We start from the raw sequence: 27697 nt of genomic DNA on the forward strand, positions 1-27697 counted from the left end.
AGAGACTCTGCTTCTCTAAGACAAAGCTTTTATAGCTAATCATGTTACAGACCTGATATCAATTAACTTAATTAATCACTAGATGTTCTCCCAGCTGAATCTTTTCAAAACTGCTTGCTTTTTTAGCCATTTGTTGCCCCCGTGCCAACTTTTTTGAGACCTGTAGCAGGCATTAAATTTTAAATGAGCTAATTAAGTGGATAAAAGTGTAAAATTTCTCAGTTTAAACATTTGCTACGTTATCTATGTTCTACTGTGAATAAAATATTGGCTCATGTGATTTGAAATTCCTTTAGTTTTCATTTTATTAAAATTTAAAAAACGTCCCAACTTTTCCGGAATTCGGGTTGTATGATATAAAGTCAAATAATATATTTATTCACAACTTAGCATCTTGTTTTGTGATGTTCAGACTTCAGAGTTAGTCTGTTTATCTGAATATTTGAATTTTTATTTTATATATTTATATATTTTTATATATATATTGTTTTCTTTTATTTGCAGTTGATTTGCAGTCATTAAAGCCTGTTGCTAGAAGTCAGTTGGTAGTTGTTGTTTTTGCTCTTGTCTTTTTGTGTTCTTCCACCGGTCCTTAGTGTTAAGTTTTAACAGTCTGAGTGGATTATATAAACACTGAACAGTGTTCATTTAACACCAGTGTTTGCTGTGTATATTTGTGCAAATATAGCAAGTGATCAATCAAAACCAGATAGAGGATAGAGAGCGGAGTGAAGAACAGAAATATAGAGACACATTAACTGTAAATGTGCTGCGGTTTAAATGTGCTTCTGCTAAAATAAATACAGACAAGCTGTGCTACATAAGCTAAAGCTCGCAGGAGCCAAAAGTGTTAAAAAGCTGCAGTTACCTCTGCTTTTCTATGCATGCAGATGTGTGTGAGAAAGATAAAGTGTGAAAACCACAGCAGAAACTGACCAGTGCACTGGAAAGTTTGCTTTGTATACTGAGCAATGACATTCAAATTTGCTTCTTTGAAACTTTTTGAAGGTTATAAAACTTTGTTGTTGAAAAATATTGAGTGCTTGTTAGAATCGCACAGTTTTTATATATATATATATATATATATATATATATATATATATATATATATATAAATTAAAAAATTAGACAGTCAGTTGAATTAACTCTATGTTTGTAGTTTGTACTGCAATTGTACTAAAAGTGAACTTATAGGTACACTTTGAAGTATATTCTCAGTAAACTACTCGTTTAGTAGTTTTATACTGCAAGTATACTCATAAGTTTTCTTGTCAAAAGTGAACTTTACATCCTACTTCAAGTATATTATTATGTCCCTATTTAGGTTTGAAATTCTATATATTTTGTTATATTAATTTGAACATACAAAACATCCAAATAAATAATGGGGTATCTGCTTGTAAACAACAACATCAACAACAACAACAAAAAACATTTTATTCTAGCTTTATGCATTTAAAAAAAAAAACAGTTTAATGTGGGTAAGTTTCATAAAAAAAAAAAAAACAAATAACATTTTGAACAAAAAGCTGAAAAAAAGACTATGACTTGGATTCCGAATCATAATCAAAACCTAGATGGAGTCGATCAACACCCCAAAGCTTGACTGAAATTATTACCTCTTCATTGGTCAACATTTTATTCCATAACGTTACAGTTTTAATGCTGTTTCATGTCAGATGATTGTGTTACGATTACATTTGTTAGTATCTGGTGTTTCTTTTTTCTTTTTCACTTGCATTTTTTGGAAATTCTGTACACAAGATGTGTACTAGCGCCCTCTGCCTTATAATAATGAAAACACAGATTCTAGGAGTATAGCTAAAATATATTTAGGCTTTTTGTATGTATAAGTCAAGTATACTTAAATGTCATTTTAAGTATATTTCTGAGGAGTACACAAAGCCCATTTCTGAGAAGTACATAAAAAGTCAACTAAAACCATGCTTTCCTATTTTTTAGTTAAAAGAAGTATACTAATAGCACACTTGAATAAACGTCTTTTTCGTAAGGATAATACAACAGAATACATGGAAAAACATTAGCTTTCTTTATTGTATGCTTAATCATAACGGATTAATAAGGGAAACCTAATTTATTAGAGCATTTGCATTACATAATATTAATTAATAATCACTTAAATTACATATATATTTATGGGGATATACTGTATACTTCTATTTCAGGTGTGTCGAACGATGGTCCTGGAGAGCCACAGCCTTGCAGAATTTTGCTTCAACCCTAATCAAACACACCTGAACAAGCTAATCAAGGTCTGAAAGGTTACTAGGAAGCTACAGGCAGGTGAGTTAATAGGGTTGGAGCCTAACTCTGCAGGACTGTGGCTCTCCAGGACCGGAGATCGCTACCCCTGGCCTATACTCAAAGTAGTTCAAAAACATCTCCACCTTCCTGACTATCTGATTAATCAGCATTTGATTGTGATATCTGCTGTTGAAGATATCTGGATCTGATGTCATAAACTAGCACAGCAACAGTAGCCACGCCCACCAGAACAGAGAGAGCCAATCGGATCACAGCTTCAGTATTACCACAGCAGCAGGTGCAGACTTCTGAGAAAATAAATGAAGAACACTTGTATAATGTGAAATGTGGTCCATTTAGTTTGTGAAAAAAGTGCCACTGACAAACCTGGACATGTGTGACAGAGTTGAGTGATGTCCAGATGTGTGGTCTGGTTTCTGATGGGATTGTTGAGCACACAGCTGTAGCTGTTTTTATCCTGATATTCCACCTCCAGAGGAAGAGAGAGACTGATCCTGAAATCAGACACACTGATGCTGGACAATAAACAGTTTCCTTTGAACCAGGAGAGAGTCACATGCCTCACATTCACCACTGCACACAGCAATGAACAATTCTGCTGTGATGATAATGATGAACAGTCTCTGCTGATGAGAGGAACAGGTGGACGAGCTGGAAGATAATGGAGAATAAAGCTAATTCAGTAAATAAGAGAGCAGTGATATTAATTAATATTTAAAATTGACTGAAAGTCGCAGAGAAACAAATGTTAGGAAATGGTCATTATAAATATATTTACATTAGGGGTGGAATGGTTCAACTTTTCATGGTCAGCTTTGTATCACCGAATAGAATATTCAATATAACAACAAGCAACCGCACAAATAAATACAGTAGGGTAAAATACAAATAAAATAAACAGTGATTTTCAGGGTTTTTTTATGTACTATAGGTCTAGCAAGGTACAGAAATTGAATAAAGTTATGAAATGTAGAACAGCATTGCATATTTGACTCTGTAAATTAAAGATTAATCTCAATTAAAGTTACACAAGCTATTTAGTCAAGAGCAGTGAGGGATTATTTATCTATTTATTTATTTTTGATGTTTGAATAATATAGAGAATGTCACTTTAAGAGAATGCACTGATAAAGTGGCCTACGTTCAGCCAGCTATGTCTGCTGTAGGATACTTACCAAGACAGGCATTTTGACATACGTTTTGTGTGAATTTGTCCATTCAAACACAATACTTAATATTTGCGCATGTTCTGAGGATGAGCGCACGCACAAATCTTCTTACTGCACGTGCAAGCTTGCATCCGCTGGCTCTTAAATGTCAAAACTGACAATGCTTAAATTAGTATAGTTTAAACACAGATATCAACATGTGCTCTTCAGGTCTCACATGTGCATGAGCTATTGCAACGCTATCACCACCCAACCCGAATACGGCATTCCTATGGACCAAAAATGAATGTTTTTTTTCCCCTGACACTGTTGTTGTAATGTACTGGGAAGTAAGAATGACCATCCATCAAGAGAACATACATTAGCCGAACCCTGTTTTTTACGTGTTATTTATAAGAAACCATTTTACAGATGCGTTGTCGGATTTAAATTGAACCGCGGTACCATAGCGCGTGGAGATTCGAATGATTTGATTTTTTTTCCCCGCAAACCGTCCCGCCCCTCATTTAAATACAAGAATGCATAAAATGCACAAATGAATCACATAATTGTCTATCTTTTATAATACTGTCAATAATTCTGAAAGTGTTTGTGTCAAAAGATGTATATAAGACAGGGTACTACTACCATAGACAGAGAGATTGAATGTGTTGAGCGGCTTCAATCTTCTGCTGCTGGTTACTTTATATTCTCCAGAGTCTGTGGTTCTGGTGTTTGAGATGATCAGAGATCCAGTTTGATCCAGCTTCAGTCTGTCTCTGAATCTCTCATCATAAAACTCTCTCTTATTGTCTTTTCCATTGATTTTAGCTATGAGAACGAGTTCAAATGTCCACATTATCAGATCATTTCTCTGTATTTCAGTAAGATTAGTGTTCAGAGTGACAGAGTCTCCCTCCATCACTGACACTGACTTCACTTCATCACCAAACACACCTGAAGAACAAATATTTACTTATAAGAGATTTTCATTCACATTTGGAATTTTACTGCGCATTCAAGGGGATGATGGAAAATTGACAATATTGTTGGCAAAATGAATGATGGAATCAATAAAGAACATAATCATGTACAGTTAAAGCAAAAAAAAAAACACTTACCAGCCAGACTCCATGAGCACAAACAAATGAAAATAAACATTTTCTTAAACAGTTCTCCAGCCAGTTTCCCAACACCGATAACTGCAATAATAATCGCACCCTGGCACTCTTGAAAAAGTCGAATGTGTAAAGTGATTCCTGCAGTCAATGAACAAACTCCTCCAGTAGCTCCTCCCACACAGACAAACCTATTTCAGCAATTAATAAAGTGTAAAAACTGGCTTACTTAAAATATCCTGCCGATATAAAAAAAAAAAAAATATATGTTTCCTTTATCAAAATTCATTTTTACTGTTGTTTAACTCCTTTCAGATCTGGATTGATGCACTACAAGGTCTGATGTAAAAGAGGGCTTATAGGCCAAAAGGTGCCTCCAAAATTCAATTTTAAGGGGTGCAAAAAACAAACAAACAAACAAAAAAAACCTACAATAACAAGTTCCTTATGTTTATACGGCTAATATCATATTTAAGCAATACCATGAGTGCTATTTTACCCTGATTATCAGCAAGACTGTAAATGTGAATTTTGATTTTAAATCAGTTCCATACACAAGAAAATAATAGCCTAACTTACTTTAAGCATATTGTGTGTTTTTGATCGTTCAAAGAACATTTCACCAAATAAATCACAGTAGAAACACAGCAAATGTTAATCTACATCTCTAAAAAAAAGCAGCACGAGCTAACCATGACCCCAATTTATTACAGGAATCATTTAAAATGACGTTTTCATCAAACAAGAAGATTTAAGGTCTCCCATTTCTGACCATATAAAATCTCTGTGATATAACTTTAGTAATAAATAAATATATCAAATCAAAAATAAGACATCCATAAATATTACTATTGTAATTTTACTGTTGTTCTGTAAAATACAATTATCACTATATACACTAGTATTCTTGATATTAACAACAAAACAGTAATAATAAATACTCTTTCATTGCTCCTCTTCTTTCTGTAGATCAGAGAGTGTCATTTTGAGAAGTCATATTCAGTCTATGAAGGGAGGAGGAGTTTTTCAACACTCGCAGCAGAGCTTTACTAAACCTCTTCATTACAGACCGTCAGCTTCATTCACTTTCAAGAGTGTCAGGAGGGCTCCATTATTTTTGTTGTTTTGTTGCGAACTTCTGACGAAAATGTTTATTTTGATCTGCTTGTTCTCATGCAGGCTGGCTGGTAAGTTTTTTTTTTTTTTTATGGCTTCAGTTCTGTTATCCCTTAGCAAAAAGTAGTATACTTCAAGTTTATTTTATTAAGTTTATTAAGTAAAGTTCAAGTATACTTTTAAGTATACTCTATGTAGCAAGTATACAAAGTGTTCTAGTGTTCTAGTAGTATACTTGTAAGTGTACTGTTTCAATACTCCTTGGGACTAAATCGGCCCACTTTCTAGTATATAAAATATACTTTTAAATATACTTTAAGTATAACAGTAGCAAACTTTGAGTACGCAACTAGTTTACCTCTATGTTTGTAGTTTGTACTGCAATTATAATAAAAGTGAACTTGATTTGCTGATAGTTTAATAATTAAATACTTTGTACACTTATACTGCAAGTATACTCATAAGTTTTCTTTAAGTGAAATTTATATCATACTTTAAGACTACTATGTCCCTATTTAGGTTTGAACTTGCATAAATTTTGTTACATGAATATCTGAGCATGCAAAACATACAAAGAAAGAACAGTGTATCTGCTTGTAAACAAAAACATTTCATTCTAGCTTCATGCATTCTTTTTTTAAACACTTTAATGTGGGTAAGTTACAAAAAAATAAAAAAAGTTGATAGATGCAGGCTATGCACACTTTAACTACACAGAAATCCTTGCAAAATTCCAATCAGACAACGGATGAGGAGATTTCGCTCAAGAGCAATTGATGACATGGCTGAGAACAAAATATTTAAGTGTAGGTATTATTATGGTTTTTATGACCTAGATGTACATTTTACCAGTTGTTACCTACAGTTTATACAAACATTATGGTCATCGACCAGTGATTGATATCACAAACACAATAATAGTGGTAAGACGTTGGATTTTGGTTGAAAATGAAAATCGGATTGATGTCTAAATACAACGACTGTTTGACGTCAAGCTCCAATGTTGGGCAGATGCTGAATTTTGGCTGGAATTAACCCCCCCCCCCCCCCCCCCCCAAAAAAAACAACATATAAAAACGGTGAAATGCATGGCAGTACACGTATTACCAGCTTCACTTATTACTAACCAGTTTGACTTTATTTCTGTCAGACGTCTACAGAAGTTCTTTTTGAAAATAAAAGAGGTTTAGATGTTGATGTTTTATATGAAAATGTTTGGTCACCATTATTGTGATCAGTGTTTGCTTTAGTTGGGTAGTTTGACTCTTCGCTTAGTAAGATTGTGGTTCCTGTAATAGTGTTTACCAAAACACATAATTTGTTATTAAAGGAGCCATAAACAAAGATAAGGTGATATAGTTTTCATCATCATGAAGAAAAATGATTGAGGAAAATTATTTTTATCGTCATTGACCCAAAGTGGTTATTTATTAATTAATGAACAATATTCAAGAGACCATGCTTTCTTCCCTCAGATCAGACATTCAAAATTTTTATTTTTAAATACATTTTGGGAGAAAAAACCTTCGAGACACATAGACATCAATAATCAGTATATGAATCTCAACAATGGTGACATGCTTCATGCAGCAATGCATGCTGAGAGTCACCATAGTATAAAACGCATGGCTCCCAGCATGCATTGCTGCATGAAGCATGTCACCATTGTTGAGATTCAAACACTGATTGTTGATGTCTGTGTGTGTCACCGTAAGTTAAGTTTTTTGAGCTCTTGTTTGTTAAAAGATTTTAACTGATTGTTATAATACAGTTGGATCCCATGTGACAGAAACACAGGGTTTGTAATATGAATGTACTAATGGAACAACATAATTGTTAGATTAAAAAACATCAACGAATCAGGTTATTTCATGATGATTATAAAACCATTAACAGGTAACAGCCATCAGTGTCACTTTAGCTTTCTTTGATGCTGCAAATGTGGTCAACAAACAAACTGTCACAGCAGCCACAATAGCCAAAACATATAATAAGTGTTAAGATCTTAACTAATGGAAACACTAATCACTGTTATGGTGTTTAACTGTTATGCTGTTATGGAAATTAAACACATTAGAGTTAAACCCATGTTAATTTTCAATAAGAGCTTTTGTAGACGTCTGACAGAAATAAAGTCAGTCTGGTTAGTAATACGTGAAGCTGGTAATGCTGTTTGTGGAGTTGTTTAATCCTCCTCTGCATGGGATCTTGAGATATTTAATGTGCTGCCATGCATTTCACCCATTGTTGCAGTGTGGTGCTTATTCCAACCAAAATTCAACGTCTGTCTGATGTCGGAGTTTGACGTCAAACAAGGTTGGGTTTAGACGTCAATCCAACTTTAATTTTTAACCAAAATATGACATCTGACTGACGTTGGATTAGTTGGAGTCCAACGTCTTCTTGACGTCACATTGATGTACTGTGCCTGCTGGGTGGTGTTTATTTTTCTTCTTCACTTGTGTATTTTTTAACATTTTGTACAGAAGATGCATACTAGCACCCTCTACCATAAAACAATGAAAACAGATTCGTAAACGTAATTTTAAGTATATTTCTGAGAAGTACATAACGAGCATTTCTGTGAAGTACATAAAAAGTAAACTACAAGTATACTTTCCTATTTTTAGTTTAAAAGAAGTATACTAATAGCACACTTGAATAAACTTATTTTTCGTAAGGGATTGTTACAATATATATTTTAATTTGGTAAAATAAAAGGGTAAATTATTGTTTTGACTCTTTTAGATAGCTTAAACATGATTAAATAGTCTTTTATTGAGTAAATATTCCTGTTTGTTCATCAGGTGTGTTTAGTGATGAAGTGAAGTCAGTGTCAGTAATGGAGGGAGATTCTGTCACTCTGAACCCTGATCTTCCTGAAATACAGAGAAATGATCTGATAATGTGGACATTTGAACTCGTTCTCATAGCTAAAACCAACGGAAAAGACGATAAGAGAGAGTTTTATGATGAGAGATTCAGAGACAGACTGAAGCTGGATCAGACTGGATCTCTGATCATCACAAACACCAGAATCACAGACTCTGGAGAATATAAAGTCACCAGCAGCAGAAGATTGAAGCCGCTCAACACATTCAATCTTACTGTCTTTGGTAAGTTAAAAGTAGGTTTACATTTCACACACTTTAATAGTAAAATTTCTTCTAAATTGACAAAAAAAGTAGTAAGTTAGTGAGACTCACTGATCCTTGTGTATGTCTTTATTTTATTAATTCATGAAAATTTCCATTTGACTGAATAATTCAATTCTAACAAATATAAACATCTGTTAATTACATTTATTCTTTATTTCAGCTTGTCTGTCAGTTCCTGTCATCAGCAGTACATCTTCACAGAATCCACCATCATTATCATCTTGTTCATTGTTGTGTTCAGTGGTGAATGTGAGTGCTGTGACTCTCTCCTGGTACAGAGGAAACAGTTTATTGTCCAGCATCAGTGTGTCTGATCTCAGCAGAAGTCTTTCTTTACATCTGGAGTGTCTGGATGATTTCTACAGCTGTGTGGTGAACAATCCCATCAGAAACCAGACTCAACATCTCAACACTGAACTCTGTCAGACATGTTCAGGTATGTCTGTGACTACAGTATATATATATATATATATATATATATATATATATATATATATATATATATATATATATATATATATATATATATGTTCACATTAATTTGCACCAATGACTGTCTCCTTCACGTCTTCCAGATGTAAGTTGGATAGCGCTGATTTCTGCTCCTGGGTCTCTGTTGATCATAGCTGCAGTCGGGATCTTCTTCATCTGCAGGAAACACAGAAAAACAGACCAAGAAGGCAAATATCGAATACCTTCCCCTTTTATTATATCTAACTCTCAGACATCATTTCATTTAGTGTTTTCTTTCTGAAATCATAGCTGAAACAGTTGAGAGTGGTGCAGAGATCACTTACGCGGATCCAATATTCTACAAATGAAAAGCACTGAAATCGGTCGGTGAGTTAATTTCTGTGTATGGTGTGTGTCTGGATTATTGGACTCAGATTAAGGAGTGTTTTTAATGATTTACAAACACAGCACCACTAATGACATTTGTCGTATGACTTTCATATATAGCTTATTTCCAAGATAAAGCATTTGGGATAAAGTTTTTTTTATGGGCTTGCTCTTATTTGTGTTAAATTAAATGAAAATATTTGGAAAGCTAAAAAAAAAAACTTTTTAACAAGAATGAATGTATAGACATGGGTTACATTTTATAGTCTTCATGGAAAAAATACATAAGTGAAAATGCATTTGTGTTTTCTTTCAGAGGTGTAAAGAGCAGATAATGAGGCGAACGCTGGATTCTCGAGACACTGACCAACTCTTGATCAAAGTGGCATTCTGTTTTTGGTTTAGTAACTTTTTACACCCTGATCACATATTTTTTTTTCTTTTTTTTTTTTTGTGAATTTAATTATATGCACAATAAAAAGTTAATAAAAGTGATGCATTTTTTCAGAGTTTACACAGGATTTCATTGAGGTATAGTCATACATTTTGGAGTCCTGATGTGGGGAAAAAAAAGTATTGCGTGTGAATTGAGAAGCTGAGGAATAAAATGAGACAATAAGTAAAAATCGTAAGAATAAAAGTGTGAACTTCAGTCCTTTCAGCTCATATTCCATTCTGCTCTTAGTTTGATCTTTAATCTCTCATCACAACTATTTTAACCCTTTGTTTAACCTCGTGATCTACAGATGTTTGGCCTGCCTGATCAAGTATATCCGGTGTCTTTTTTTCTTCAGATGTTAAAATCAGTGTTCAAAGTCAAAGTCAAAGTCACCTTTATTTATATAGCGCTTTAAACAAAATACATTGCGTCAAAGCAACTGAACAACATTAATTAGGAAAACAGTGTCAATAATGCAAAAATGATTGTTAAAGGCAGTTCATCATTGGATTCAGTTGAACACTTGGACAGTGTTGTTTGTTTCATTTGGATTTTAATGGCAAATATCTTAAAAACTGATATAAAAACTGCTATTTATTTAAGTGTATATTAAATATTCTATATTTCAATAATCAGTTCAAATATGTTTTCCTAAACTATCTTACGAGTTATGTTCTCACTGCCTGATCCTGTTTTTGATTTGAATTCATATTTGATCAGATCATCATGACTAGGAGCTCCTGTGAAAACCTCTATATTGTTTGTCTGATCAGGAAATGTCAACAGACTTATAACAGCTCACGTTCCTCACTGAACTCTGACCAAATGCCTTTAATGTCAATCATAGTGATAGTAATTACAATCATTTCTTTGTTCATCTGAGATGGGTTCATGAAATGGTCTCCTCCCAGTAAAATATATGCAAATAAAATGCATTCAATATACTGACTTTCTTTTTTTTCAGCATTTTTACGGAGTTTTCATACAATACTGTTTTAATATGATGTACAGCAACATGACTCTCCTAATATATATAATGCAGGTTATGTTGCTTTAGCTCCCTCTTGTGACTGTATTTTGATTGACAGCACGTGAAATATACCAGCTTGGACGTGGTAAGTCCATCCATCCAATAACTTTTCACCGAAAGTCTTCATTCTCTAAGCTTTTTATGAAAAGCATCCGGGCAAATATTTTGGGCATTCAATACCAAGCCCTATCTTTTTGAATGGGGAAATTCTCAACAAATGTGATTGAATTTCCCCATAAATGCTGTTTCTTCTGCTCACGTGAAAAGCTTATTTGATGCTGGAGCAGCTGCACATGCTCAGTCCCGAGTCTGGCTGCAGGAGCTTCTAACGCAGTCGATGGACCATGGACATCCCAAAGGAACCCAGACAGCAAGCTCTTTCGGCCCAGATCCGGCCCACATCCGGCCGAAGGAGCTTGCTGTCTGGGAACCAAGCGAAAACCTCATCAGGCTTCTGTGAGACACTCAGTTTAATGAACATGACAACTTTGCTATAGACCCCAAAGTTTAAAACCATGTCTTCTATTACACTATATTTATTCAATTATACTAATTTATTTACACTGTCATTTACTGCCTCACTTTAATGGGTAAATTAATTTTACAGAGAGAAAATTAGCACGCACACACAAACATGCGTTATGTACATTAAAGGGATAGATTACCCAAGAATGAAAATTCTGTCATTAATTCCTCACTCTCATGTCGTTCCAAACCCTAAGACCTTCATTCATCTTGTAAGGGTGCAAAAAGACTATTTGTGAAAACAGGTCATAAATGGAGTAGACCCTTTATAGTGAAAGTGAAAGTCATGACATTTGCCAAGTATATGGTAACACATACTCGGAATCGGTGCTCTGCATTTAACCCATCCAAGTGCACAAAAACACAGGTGAGAAATGAACACACACCTGGAGCAGTGGGCAGCTATATGTATAACTTTGCCCAGTGGATTAGGTTGATGTTAAAATAAGCAATATAGTAATTTTCAAGTAATAGTTCTTTTAAAAACAAACAAAATGTTAAATACATGTGACTTCATGGCACAAGACTGCTAACGTATGAAGGTATAATTAACACTGGATGTATTTAACATGCATTATGTACCATGTGTTGAGTTCAGTGTAAAATGCATTGAGTAAAGAAGTTAATATACAAGACTTGGTATGTCCTTGTGCTTTGGACACAAACGTTCAATTTGAATGATATAAGGTCATGGCCTAGTGGTTAGAGAGTTTGACTCCTAATCCTAGGGTTGTGGGTTTGAAACTCGGGCTGGCAATAACATGACTGAGGTGTCCTTGAGCAAGGCACTGAACCCCCAACTGCTCCCTGGGCACCGCAGCATAAATGATAAACACTGCGGTGTGTGTGTGAATATAAGTCACCACACTTGGCTGAATGTCACTTCTCACTTTTTTCCACTTTAAAATTGTGTATGCTTATAGATAATAGGCCTTGTGTTCAGTAAACAATTTTTTTTTTGTTCTGATATTTTTTAGGTTAACATAACTATTTATGTTGTGACAACTTGTGATATTAAGTTATTATTTTAAGTTGGGTGGACTTTAGTCCCCGTTTGTTAAGTTTACTCAAAAAAGCGCTTGCAATAAGTTGCCTTATTTTTTTAAGTTGACGCAACTTTTTTTTTTTTTACAGTGTAATATAATATAATATAATTTAATATCACTTATATTTTATAAGTGTCATTTTTCTGTTAAAATTTTTGGTAACAAGCACATAATTCTTTTTTTAAATAGGAGTCCACACAATCAGGTATTTAAAATGATTATTTCCCAAACATATTTCACAATGGGTAAATTTAACAGAGTAATATTTAACAGTGTCCCACACTGAAAAGAAAAATGCATGCCAACATATTATATTGATTTTGACCTGCTAGGGTTGAAATTTTCTGAAGGTTAAGCACTGACTTTATAAATGTGTTTATAAAAAAAAAATAAAAAAAAAATTCACCAGCTGGCTCCTGGAAACTTCAAACAAATGTGTGCTTGTTCTGAGAGTTTAAATAACATCCTTAGAGGGGTAGTTCACCCAAAAATGAAAATTATGTCATTAATTACTCACCCTCATGTCATTCCTTTCTTCATCTTCAGACCACAAATTAAAATTACAATGCAACTGACACATTCAAGGCTCAGAAAGGTAGTAAGGAAATCATTAAAATTGTCCATGTGACATCATTGGTTCAACCGTAATTTAAAGGGGTCATCGAATGCAAAACTCACATGTTTTTTAACATAATTGTGTCATTTGCCCGGTTAAAAACACATTTGCTGGTTAGGTATGCTTTAACACGTGACAGCTGGTTTGAGCTGGTCCTTAGCAGGAGCTAGTTGCTTAGGACCAGTTTATAACCAGAACATGACCAGTTTAAACCACCTCATAACCAACTTAAACCAGCTCAAACCAGCTGCCATGCTTCATTGTACTTTTCAATACATTAAATTTATAAAGTTATAACACTGCATATTCTTCACTGTGTAAATTATATATATATTACTTCTTATCAGAGTTACAACTTTAATGTCACTCCATACAGACGGACATTGGTAATCTGCTATTCAAGTCCAAAGCAAGATGCAAACCACAGCAATACTGACGGTAGATAGACGTAAACATACCTAGAACAGACCTCACAGTTTCTTGCAGTGTAGAAATGTAGTTCTGACTCCAGAAGGCACATAAATCCACACTTCCTTACAGTCAATAATACATTTTCCAAGCTGTTACATGCATGGCATCTGCAAACAGCCTATAAATAAACTTAACAATAATTGATCGAATTGATATTAATAAATTATACTAAGTGAACTGTTAACACATGAGGCCATTTTGTTGGCAGAAAATGCTGACAACACATAAGTGTACTTACTGTGTGAAGATAAGATTTGGCTCTGCCCTGAGTGCTAATGACAGTTCTCATTCTTCACATCAGACCTATATGGTAGGGTGACCAAATTAGCCATTTTACCAGAACAAGTCCTGGCCAGGATTTTTATGTTGCCTAAAATATACAGGGTTTGGCCAATCGTTCAGTCGTGGTGCGTGAGAAGGTGGGATCTACAGAGAAACGGTCAAAGTGATGCAAATATGTGTAAATATTAGTGTTGGACTTGAAGCAGCACTGATCATACCGATGCGGTACTTTGTCATAACACAATTGGTCTGCACAGTGAAAAAAAAAAAAGCCAAAACGTGGAGATTTTAGGCAATATAGAAATCCTGGCCAGGACTTGTCCAGAGATAAACTCTGCAGGATGGTTGCCCTCCAGGAGTGAAAGTGAAAGTGAAAGTGACATGACGTGACATACAGCCAAGTATGGTGACCCATACTCAGAATTTGTGCTCTGCATTTATCCCATCCAAAGTGCACACACACATCAGTGAACACACACCCAGAGCAGTGAGCACGATGGACACCCATGCCTTAAATTCATAGCTGCTACAAATATAAACATTCCGACAGACCTCTTTTGCTGTCCACTTATGTCTGACTGGGGATCTATTTAGCTGACTAGGAACCCACCAACCACTTTTTAAAACCTTTAGTTTTGCACACCCCTAATGCAATGTAACAGCTGTACACTCTGCACAACTGTCAGTCCCGGCTGAGGTTGTGGCGAAGCTCCAAAGTTCACAGCGCCTCTCAGCAATAGAGCTGCCACTGTGGCTACACTACAGAACTACTATGTGCAGTCCGAGGCAGTCCAGAGGTATGGATAATCTCTTTTCTGCTGATTTGGAATAGTCACCCTTGTCCTTCTTCCACGGTGTCTATCATTGCTAGATGTTTGTAGCCAAGAATTAGCTGATGTGCTGCTACAAATATACTTTTGAAAGAGTGTCATTTTAATTCAACAAAAGGTGTTAATAATCAGTGATGGTATCAACATTTTCAAATGTCCTTGAGTTCAAGCAAGATATTTGAGCTGTCTAGGGCATGCTGGGTGCAACTGGATGCAAATATAAATGTAATACCTTCAAAGCCACAATAGAACATGATATGTTTCACAGAAGAAGAACTCAATAATGGCTTCCGTAAGAGTGTGGGTACAGTATATACAACATACTTCAAGCAATACAGTAACACACAGGCAGGGTTTGAGTTTGCAGTCAGGAACTCATAAAGGACTGTGACACTCAAAAGTCCTTGCACTGTAAAACCCGACAAGTTAACTTAACTCAAACCGTTTGAGTAAACCGATTGCCTTGACTGTAATACCCGATTCAAACGGTTTGAGTAAACAGATATCCCTAAGTTATGTAAACTCAAAACATTTGAGGAAACCGATTGCCTTAAACCGTTTAAGTTGAAAAAACTCACAGTTATGAGTACTCTGAACTTAATTCAGTTGAGTTCACTGAAAGAAGATATACATTGCAATTAAGTCATTAAGTGATTAATTGAGTGATAATTGAGTTTAGTGATGAACACCTGCTGTTAACAAACAGAATCACTGAAGAAAAGAGAAACACAAGAACTACTACAAATGACTTCAGACACAGCCTTAGATGAAATCAACTGAAATAAAATACATGAAATCTCTCAAGATCTGATTAAACAACCCCACAAACAGCATCACCAGCTGCACTTATTAATAACCAGACTGACTTTATTTCTGTCAGACGTCTACAGAAGATCTTATTGAGAATGAACTAAGGTTTAGATGTTGATTTATTGTTTCATTTGAAGTAACCATGTTAGAGATCAGTGTTTGCTTTAGTTGGGCTCTTGACCCTTGACTTCTGTCTTAGTCTTTTCTCTGGCTGTTATAACCGTGTGTTTCTAAAACACATTTGTTGTAACTCAAAAGCCAAGAAAAATTGCCATCAGGTGTGAACCTGTATCTAGGTGTAGGTTGTTATACTTTATATTGGTGATATATAAATATCACCAATATATATGGTGATATATAAATATCACCAATATATATCTTTATATATCTCTATATCCAATATATATCTTTATATATCTCTATATCTGGTCATATTATGTTCATTTGATAGAACATACAGTATGCAGCAACACATTTCACACTATTTTTATTATTAATTATTTATATCATAACATTCACATACAAATGTATATTTAGGTACATTTCCATGCGTTTCTTGTGAAAACAACTGTTTCATGAGTTAATTGAATGTTGCTTATATTTTCGTCTAGACTAATGGCTTGGACAGTCTAATTTGTGATTGGCTTGCTAACATTGCCAGTATGTAAGTCCACAAGTCCACAAGTTGACTGAACAGGAAAGTCCTGTTCATTTGATGTGCACATGCTACATTTTTAGTAAGTTCAAGATTCAAGATCAGCACAGATTAAAGGGATGGTTCACTTTCAAATTAAATTTTGATAAGTTTTAGCTTACCTTAAGGGTATCCAAGATGTAGGTTTCTTTGTTTCCGCAGTATTTCCCATTTTGATATTTTTAGGTCAAACCGTTCTTGTCTGTGACTCATATAATGGAGGTCTATGGTCACCATCTCAAAGATCATGCACAGAGGAGTCCAAATTAAACAATTCCCCATCGTAAGTACACATTGATGACCTAAGACATGAAACGAGCAGTTTGTGTAAGAAAACAAACAGTATTTATAGGGTTTTTACCTCTTGCAATGATATTACGCAGCATCATTTTCTGCCACCACATAGGCTCCGCCCACAAAAAACACTCCATCCCTGTTTAGGATCTGTAAAACTATCCCAATAAAGTCAATTTCTTTGATTGACAGTGCTTATCTCTAGATGACAAGCTCTTGTTATATGCAATGAACATTTTGGAAATGACATCTAATCAATATAATCTGTTTACACCTAACTATTTTGTACCGTATCCATGTAATTCTCTATCAGTAAAGGGTTTCCTGCAACCACTAGGTGCCGCATCCTGGATGTTTACAAACCTATAATAAAAAAAGTAAACTGTAGCCTAAAATAAGAAAAAAAAATTATAATAATATTGTAATTGAAACGCAACTATTATTATTATTATTACTATTATTATTATTATTACTACTACTAACACAACCAGAAAAACATTTTATGTTATGTTTTTTTTTTTTTTTACAACTATATCTGGTCATATTATGTTCATTTGATAGAACATACAGTATGCAGCAACACATTTCACACTATTTTTATTATTATTATTAATTATTTATATCATAACATTCACATACAAATGTATATTTAGGTACATTTCCATGCGTTTCTTGTGAAAACAGCTGTTTTTATCAGTGTTTTTCTGCTAGAGGACAGAAATGATCAGGCATTAAGATCAGCGGCATATCAGTACTCTACACTAATATTTATTCATCAAGCAGATGCTTTAGTGAAAATTTATAAAACAACACATTCATTCATCAACATGAATACAAAGGTACTATAAATTCGGGTTGCAAATACAATCTGACATCCATATCTGATTAATTTAAACTGTATAACATGTAATTTATTATGTAAAAAGGTAAATAATATAATAAAATATAATATTTATAATATATAATTGCTGTTGTAGCTGCTGCTGATGTCAGAGTGATTGACACTGGTGGGCGGGTCTTATGTTATTAAAGTGAACTCCTCCCCTCCTCCTTATTCACTTCATCCACATTCTCTCCATTCATCAGTGGCTTCACTACACTCACTGATTTATTCACTCACTCGCTGTGGATTCTGGAAGAAAATGCAGAGACAATAAAACATTAAGAGAAAATAAAAAGCAACAAGAACTAGAGGTCAGTCTAATGCCAACAACTTACTATTAAACTACCATTAGAAATAAAATGTATTTTATTTTCAGTATAGCACATTTGCTGAAAAGTTCACAGTAAGCATAGAAATATATAATAGACATCTCCCTCTCTTCTCTGCTCTAGTCTTTTCATATTCCTTTGCTCTCTGGTTGTTTACTGAATGAATGAATGATGCACTTATATATCGCTTTTTATTTTGTATTGCTGTACACCCAAAGTGCTTTACATTCATGAGGGGGTCTCTCCTCAACCATCACCAGTTCATTGCCTCACTGCTGTGTTATTCTATTACATTATGTTATTTACTCAATATGGTGTTATCTTAAAATATTATGCATGACTATGAAATAAATCAATATACTGATCAATATGCTGAGTTATTCCCAAATACTGGATGTCTCAAAGAGGGTTGAATGTATAAAGGCCCTCCCATTGGGAGGTTCTGGTAGTCTTCCATTGAACTGTACCTATGTGCTAAAATAACCATGTGTATTGCACCTTTGAACTAAAGTAACCCTGTGAACTTTGGGTGATTTGCAGAGGCTGACAGCATTGGTGAACATGATGAATGTCTCATGTGACCACAGCCAACCAGGAATAGGCAAAATAGATGTTTTATAAAAAATGGTTGATTTGGCCAAATTCCACCATAAATAAAAAATGGACCAGGTGGACTAGTATTAATCTGTGGCAAACCAGGCAGGCAGTGCCAATTAAAAACCGGAACTACAAACTTTGGTAAGAGATAAGGGTATAAAATGAGTTTGCTGATAGACAAATAGCTCATATGCGGTGCCCATTATCTCGACTTTGTTACTTTGATTAATAAAGTCTAGATTTTGACATCTGAAACTCTCACTCCCAAGCTTTATCAACCACATCGAATAAATTCATCAATGGCTTTGAGACACAACACTTGTCTCTTCTCTCTTCTTGAATTCTATGCTTTATATTCTTTCCCTTCTTTGTCACGTTGATTTGCGTTACTCACGTCACTGAAGTTTGAGCTGAATTATTAGCAGAAAAAGAACAACCGAATGCATGAGGAAGAACTGTGAGCATTATTACATTCAAAGAGTTGAGATACTCACCTCCGACATAAATGAAGAATTTACTGCACAAGGTACTTCCTGAGCTGAGGATCAGTAGTTTATAGAGTCCAGCGTGATCAGCTGTGATGTTTTTGATGGTCAGCGATCCAGTCATCTTGTTCAGCTCCAGTCTGTCTCTGAATATCCCATCAGGACCATCATATGTAGTCATCTCTCTGGTCTCTCCTTTGATTTCAGCTATGAGAGCATCTTTATCTCCAAACATCCACCGTATCTCATCACCGGTCTGTAATTCAGTTTTAGTGTCTAGAGTGTCAGAATCATTCTCCTTCACTGTCAGTGTCTTTCCTACATGTCACAAGAGGTGAAAGAAGAAAGAAGAGAAATGAGGATCACTGATAAGTGAATAAAGCTTAATTAAAGGTGTGTGTGTGTTTCATATATGAGAGCAAGCATTAAAAGAACTACACATGAAATATGTGATATTAATTAATGTAATATGGTTATTGATAATGTATATCAGTATTTATTTTTCAGTTTAAAAATGGTTAGCTCACAAAGACAGATATCATAATTATTATAACTTTAAGAAGCACATTCCACTGTACAATAATGAACATATTTCTGTTATAATTTCTTTATTTTGGGGTTGTTGTGATGTGAAGACGTTTGAGTTTCAGGGTGTATATGATACTATGAGAGTTCATGCTCATGATGTGAACTCTTATAGCACTTCTGGAGATGAAGTTCTTGTTCATATAGCAGTGCTGGATACAATTAACATCAAACATCCTACAACAATGTGTCAAGTTACAACTATTCTGTCACATTCTATATTTAAAGAAATCATAGAAGAGAGAAGGAGCACGATATACAAGAACTGAACCTGTAACTCTTGTGTTTTGACTTGCTGGAAACATGTGATACGTGACAATCTATTTCTATTTTTATTTTATTTCATTATTACACAGAAAGTCTGGAGATACTCACCTTTGATATAAACAATAAATCTCTTCTTTAATTTCTTGTTGATCAGTAACTTGTAGGGTCCAGTGTGTTCAATTCTGGGGTTTGTGATGGTCAGAGATCCAGTCTTCATGTCCAGCTTTATTCTGTCTCTGAATACCCCATAAAAAACATCCTCATATGAAGTGATAGTCCCTTCTTTGATTTGAGCTATGAGATTGTCTTTATTTCCACCCTTCCACTCTATCAGATCACTTGTCTGTATTTTAGTAACTCCAGTTTTTAGTTCGACTTTGTCTCCCTCCACTCCTGACACTGTCTCCGCTTCATGACACAGCAGCACATAGAAACAGAAATGAGGAGATTATGAGTGAGTGATCAGATAAACATGACAGAAACACTGAGAAGACACTGTGTGATTCTTCACATGTGCTTCTAATAATCAGTTTGTCATCTCTTTTCTTTAATAGCAATTTACAATAATGTTAACATAGGAAAACACATAAATGTATGCAAGGAGAAAATCTGTCTAAAAACTATTACACATATCATACCTACTACTAAATAAATCAGTCCTTATCTTAAAATCTACATGCAGCTCTGTTCCATACAATGATATATTGTCATGACCATCTCAAAGATAAAAAATGTGTAGGACACCAGAAATGCAGCATAAATGTTTTCCACATGACTTGTGCGCTATAAGTCTTCTGAAATTATTCAACAGTTTATGTGCAATTTAAGTGGTTATTTGCTTAAAATATTCCACTTTGCTACAGCTTTTAAATTTCATTCTTTCACACAGTAGAGCTATTTTTTCTGTCGCTTTATCAGCTTTAATACTTACGTATTTCTGCAATCATTTGGCGATGGTAAATCAAACCAACAGCTGCTGCAGTCGCCAGGAGAACAACAACAACAATCCCTGCCCCAACAATCACAGCTACAGCTGCTGGAGACAGACCTGGTTCTGTAATGATAAACAGAGACAGTCATGTGTTTCTGATATATGACAAGCACTAGAAACATCAGTAATCTTTTAGGTATAATGCTTGTGATACTTATAGTATAAGCAATGAAAACAGAAATTAAGCTTACATTTTAAATAACCAATTGCTGGACAGCAGTCATTGGCAGTTCTACATTGAATTACACCCAGGGCGAGTCACTTAAGAGTTATGCCCACCAATTAACATTAGCCCTTCATTCCTTAGAGAACATACAGAGAGAAAATAGTTGCATACACCTTTATCTTTTGCTCGTTTCTCCTCTTCTTCTTTTCTTTTTTTTATTAAATAGTCACCTGATAGCTTTGACCTTTTCCTGTGCATCTCTGTGTTTATTTGCCCCTCAACAATAAACAGATTTTTCATCCCCACAACACTGTCACTCACGACCAGAAGTCAAGACTAAACCCATTAAACTTGGTAACCACAGAATCGTTTTGTATTACCTATTTTTATTAGCCATTTCACACAATTCAGAAAAACAAAAATGTGTAGAAACTATAGGCCTGTATTTATAAAATTATGAATGTTATTTGGAGGAAAGTCAAGGTGTGACTAACTTTTACCCACTAACTCCATTCGAGTATTGCTCTATACAGTAGATCCCTCATTCCCCCTCTTGTCTGTTCCATTTGGTGGGAGACCAATAGGTGAACTGTAACCCGCGCCATGCCCTGCTTCCCTTTCCCCTTTTCACACAGCTTCCGTGCACATTTCTCAGCAAGCAGGGGCACCAATTTGCCAATTCCCCACACAGTGAAATGATAGATAATAAAAAACCGCTTCGCGGCAGTTGCGCAGAGGATTATTATTTTTTTTTAACTGGTCATGCCGCCCCCCATGTATCATGAAGAAATGCTGCCCCAGGCAGCTGCCCGGTTCGCCCATGCGATTATATTTTACATAATTCACAACAAATTGTTTTAAATAATAAAAGGTCCGAAGAAGTTATGAGCTCTTGAAGTTACTGCATGACGTCACTGTACACTGAAGTTTCATTTTTTTAAAGAAAGGTTTGATTCTCTAAATGTCACATCATCTGGAATTATTCACAGACAACTGATAAACAATCAATACTTCAATTACTTACTTCAATTGAGTTACTCACCACTGACAGTAACAATGTATTTCTGGTATATGGTCTGTTTGGTGCTGCTGATTTTCACTTTGTAGTGTCCAGAGTCTGTGGTTCTGGTGTTTGTGATGATCAGAGATCCAGTCTGATCATTTAGCTTCAGTCTGTCTCTGAATCTCTCATCAGTGTCATCATATAAAGGTGGGCTTTTGGCCTCTATATCATGTTTAGCTATGAGTTTTCCTTCATCCCCAAACCTCCACACTATCAGCTCATCTCCGGTTAGTTGAGGAACGGCAGTCTGAAGAATGACAGGATCTCCCTCCTTCACTGACATGAGCTTCATTTCAGTTACACCAGCATCAACAGCAGATGGTGACTCTGCAAAAATCACATTAAGTTACACAATGAGTTCATCTTCTGGTTACAACATAAGGCAAATGCAGATTAATACAAATAATCGTAACTGTCATATTCTCATATTAAAATTATGTAAGACATTATGTGAACACATTACAAGTAATATTTGCTGGCTGTACTTTGAATATCAGTTTAATTGTAGCAAGCAATTCAGACCATCACTGAGTACAATCCCCCACCACAGGCCTGTGAAAATTACACATCCCTCCAAGATGCACTCAACCACTTTTATTCACAGTTTATAATGCAGAGTGATGCACCTGCACAAAAACTGCCCACACCTCCCAATGACCAAGCGCTCTGTCTGTTTCCAGGTGACGTAAAGAAGACCCTATTTAGGATTAACCGATTCCACCTGGTTCTTACCCACCTAGAGAATAAAGAATCCTATGTTAGAATGTTGTTCATCAACTTCAGCTCAGCATTCAACACAATAATCCCACAACAGCTCATTAATAAACTAAACCTGCTGGGCCTAAACAATTCCCTCTGTAATTGGATCCTGGACCGGTGATCCACAAGCCCTCTGTTCTTCACACTGCTGACCTATGACTGCAATCAAAGTCAAAGTCAAAGCCAAGTTTATTTCTAGAGCACATTTAAAACAACAGAAATTGACCAAAGTGCTGTACATCCCACATCATAAATCATCAATAACAAAATAAAAAATGACATCAAAAAGACAAAAACACACAGCTCTCAAACTGAACTAAAACCCAAGGAAAATAAATGTGTTTTAAGACTAGATTTAAAAGCAGATAGTGTTGGGGCCAGCCTCACAGACAATGATAAATTATTCCATAGTTTAGGGGCTGCAACTGAGAAAGCCTGATCTCCCCTATGTTACAACCTTACTCTAGGAACAGCCAAGATCATACAATCTGCTGACCTAAGAGACCTAGATGGAACATGGTGTTGTATAAGGTCAGAAAGGTAGGTAGGGGCTAGACCATTTAGGGATTTGTAGGCACTAAAATTGTAAAAATCAATCCTAAACGTTCTGGAAGCCAATGAAGGGAAGCCAGTATGGGAGAAATGTGGTCAAGCTTACGTACCCCTTTTAGTAGTCTAGCTGCAGCATTCTTCACCAACTGCAGGCGTGAAAGAGATGCCTGGCTGACACCAGCATAGATGGCATTACAATAATCCAATCGAGAGGAGATAAAAACATGTATAACTCTTTCAAAGTCTTTAAATGACAAAAAAGGTTTCACTTTAGACAAGAGCCTTAACTGAAAAAAAAACTGACTTTAAGTTCAAAATCTATCTGCTTTTCAAGTTTAAAATCACCGTCTATGATTACTCCCAGATTTTTAACGGAAGATTTAACATACTCTGACACGTGTCCCGAGCTCTCATCAGTGTCGCCCTGGAAACTGAGCAGTCACACCTGCACCTGCTCGTCATGGGCTGAGCGGCCACACCTGCACCCCATCAAGCTCTGGCGTTATAAATTTGGCAAACGAACAGAGAGGTGAGAGATGTCTTCACAAGACTCGGCTAATGCTATCTTCTATTGTGCCCGCAGAGAGCAGTGTGTGACTTTCTTTTTTTTTTGGGCTCACATTCACTCTCTGTTTCCCCAGGTGGTGCTCCTCCCCCAAAGATGGAAGACCTGCTGAAACATCTCACCAAAGTGAGCATCCGCCAGCAGCAAATTATTAAGCACATGGCCTCCCGACAAGGGGAAACCAAACGCGAGCTTGCCGTGCTCTGCATCGCCGCTGCCCAGCGAACTCCGCTACCTGACCCCTGTGTCCAGGCGACGCAGTTGCTGCAAAAAATTATGGTACACGATGATGTAGCAATGTACCTGCAAATGTTTGAATCCATTGCCGCCTGGGAGGCGTGGCCCAGGGATGAGTGGGCTTGGATCGTGGCACCGCTTTTGACGGAAGAAGCGTAACTGGCGTACTTTGCCCTTACACCGGAACGGAGTGCTTCCTATGAAGAGTTGATGAAGGAGATCCTGGGACGGGCTGGGCCACACCGATCAGCGCTGCGCAACTCTTCCACGAGTGGACCTTTGACCCACGGCAGCCGGCCCGATCGTAAGCCGCCAACCTCTCTCACCTTGCCCAACACTGGCTACTGGCCGGGGGTCCCACCACACACCAGGTGGTTGAGGCCATCGAGCTGGCGGAGGCCACCCAACACCGGGAGGTTGGGGAGCGAGCGCCGCCTTTTCCCAAAGAGTGGTCTAGGAGCAACGCACGCCGGAAAAAACTCTACTGGTTGTCCCACGCACCAAAATGGAAGCGGTGATGGAAACAGCCCATGCACACCCTATGGCAGGCCACCTAGGGGCCCAGAACACGATCCAACACCTCCGCGACCATTTCCACTGGCCGGGCCTGGAAGCTGAAGTCAAACGCTTCTCCCCAAAGCTGCTGATAACTCCAACCCTCTCCCAAGCTGCTGATACCGCTATCCATCATTGAGGTGCCCTTTGAGCGGATCAGGATGGATCTGGTAGGGCCGCTGCCATAGTCCGCCCCTGGCCACGAACATATCCTGGTCATCTTGGATTATGACACCCGCTACCCTGAGGCCATCCCCCTCCGTAAGGCCACCACGAAAGCCATTGCCCAGGAGCTGTTTCTGCTGTGTAGCCGGGTCGGCATCCCGTCCCAGATACTGACTGACCAGGGCACTCCGTTTATGTCCCTGATGATGGCTGACCTGTGCAAACTCCTAAAGAGAGCTTGAGGTTTATGAAAATTCTTTAAGATAATGTCAGAAAGGTATTTTGTTTTCTCAATTTTTACAGTTTTTTTGGTATTTATGCCAGGTGTCTTTTAAGATGTCAAGAGACACCTGTAATCTGTTTTTCTTCCAATGCCAAGTTCAGCTCTGACCACATAATCAAGCTCGCTAATGACACTATGTGGTAGGTCTCATCAGCAATAGCAATGAAATGCACTACGGAGAGGAAGTGGCACAGCTGGCTGAATGGTGTTGCACTAACAACCTGTCCCTCAATGTGAGGAAGTCAAAGGAGGTTGTGATGGACTTCAGGAGAAACTCTGTTGACCACCCCCCACTAACCATCAACAGCTCAACTGTGCAGAGAGTCAGCAGCACTTAATTCCAGGGGGTGCCAACACTAGCCACTTTCCCACTGTCGGGCCAGTGCTTTAAACGGGACAGGCAGGGCTCATAATGAGTTTCCACCATTGGGCCAGAAGCTCCGCTGCACTTCACTAAAGCCTGCCCTTTACACGTCTCTCAGGAACAACGTCATGCAACCCCATAATTTCACCAACAAAGAGAGGTTATCAGAAAACTAATAACAAATAAGTCACTGGAGCTAGCGCATCACAAAACGAACATGATAAAAGCGTACGTTTGTTTGCATACATAGTTAAATAATTTAATCAAACTATCAATGTTTTACAGTATTAAGTGATACATTGATTATAATTAGTTAATTAATCAGCATTGAAAATTATTCACACAGAAAGGAAGTGGTATGAACATATGAATGTTTCTGTTTATTTGTATTCACAGTAGGATAGTCTATATACATCACATTTAGAAAGAATTATCATTTCTATATTTTTATAAAAGCCCCCGAACAAAATCAATTATTATATTTTTATGACATAGCCTACGTGGAGGTAAACTCTCGAGGCAAGACGTATGGCAGAAAAAATATGTTACTAAATAAATACACGATTGTAATTGAGAAAAATAAGCTGACATCAAATTTCTTCAAGCCATCGCATTTACCAAGTTTACTATGGTAAAGTTAGCATGCATAGCCTTTTGCATTGCTTATAAATATTTCTGCCATGTATGGTGATCATGATCCACATCTGATCAAGTTATTTCATACACTCGCTGCTGTCTGAAAGTGAGTTTGAGTTCAACTTATTTTAAAAAGTCTTTAATTCTTGTGTTATATCTGTTAGCTTTATGAAATGATCTAAGGCGCTGCCCGCTTTTGCCCGCTTTTGGCCCGACAGTGGAAACTCCAAGAAGGCACAGCAGCTCCTAAAGAGAAACACAAGAACTACTACAACTGACTTCAGACACAGCCTTAGATGAAATCAACTGAAATAAAATACATGAAATCTCTCAAGATCTGATTAAACAACCCCACAAACAGCATCACCAGCTCCACTTATTAATAACCAGACTGACTTTATTTCTGTCAGACGTCTACAGAAGATCTTATTGAGAATGAACTAAGGTTTAGATGTTGATTTATTGTTTCATTTGAAGTAACCATGTTAGAGATCAGTGTTTGCTTTAGTTGTGCTCTTGACCCTTGATTTCTGTCTTAGTGCTTTCTCTGGCTGTTATAACCGTGTGTTTTTAAAACACATTTGTTGTAATTGTAAAGGTGTAGGTTGTTATACTTATATAGGTCATGATAATTATTCATTATTATTCACAATTATTGATCCATATGGAGTCTAATCTCTGATGAAATAGATGTGTATTAGTAGAAGTAGATCTAGTAAAAATGACACTAAGAGCAAGAGATTGTGGGATAATCAGTTAATATGAAAGTGACTTTCCAAAAATTTTGTACACATAAATTTTTTTTCTATGCTAGTAGTTGGTCAAACACAGACATTAATAATCAGAATATGAACCTCTACAAGGGAGACGAAAAAAACATGCTGCAATGCATGCTGGGTAATATTGTAGTACAAAACTCATCTATGGCTCCCAGCATGCTCTGCAGCATTTTTTTTTAATGGTCACCATTGTAGAGGTTCATATGCTGATTATTGATATCTGTGTGCGACTCATTGACACCATAGAAGTCCAAATTGTTTGGAAAGTCTTTGTATTAACTGATCATTACAAAACCACTGGCTCTTAGAATCACTTTTACTATAGTCTATCAAATTACACAACACCTATTTCATCAGAGATTAGACTGTTCAATAATCGATGATTATCATCACCAATATAAAGTATATCAACCTAAACCTAGGTACAGGTTAACACCTGATGGCATTTCTTCTGGGCATTTGAATTACAACAAATGTGTTTTAGAAACACACAGTTATAACAGCCAGAGAAAACACAAAGACAGAAATCAAGGGTCAAGAGCCCAACTAAAGCAAACACTGACCTCTAACATGGTTACTTCAACTGAAACAATAAATCAACATCTAAACCTTAGTTCATTCTCAATAAGATCTTCTGTACACATCTGACAGAAATAAAGTCAGTCTGGTTATTAATAAGTGGAGCTGGTGATGCTGTTTGTGGGGTTGTTTAATCAGATCTTGAGAGATTTCA

General features: G+C 36.3%; 1 protein-coding gene across 1 annotated transcript in view; it reads right to left on the reverse strand.

The window, feature by feature from the left end:
* The window catches only part of LOC132160255 (uncharacterized), a 46061-nt gene extending 23612 nt beyond the window's left edge, over nucleotides 1-22449 (reverse strand). The window contains exons 1-4 of the mRNA XM_059569993.1: nucleotides 22049-22449; nucleotides 20781-20903; nucleotides 19958-20257; nucleotides 19007-19315 (exon numbers count right to left, since the gene is read on the reverse strand). Coding sequence (XP_059425976.1) covers nucleotides 19007-19315; nucleotides 19958-20257; nucleotides 20781-20903; nucleotides 22049-22361 — 1045 coding nt within the window. The 5' untranslated portion in view covers nucleotides 22362-22449. The remainder of the gene's footprint in view (nucleotides 1-19006; nucleotides 19316-19957; nucleotides 20258-20780; nucleotides 20904-22048) is intronic.
* Between the last annotated feature and the right edge of the window lie 5248 nt (nucleotides 22450-27697).

The sequence above is a fragment of the Carassius carassius genome, chromosome 16 (assembly GCF_963082965.1).
Source record: "Carassius carassius chromosome 16, fCarCar2.1, whole genome shotgun sequence".
Lineage (NCBI taxonomy): Eukaryota > Metazoa > Chordata > Actinopteri > Cypriniformes > Cyprinidae > Carassius > Carassius carassius.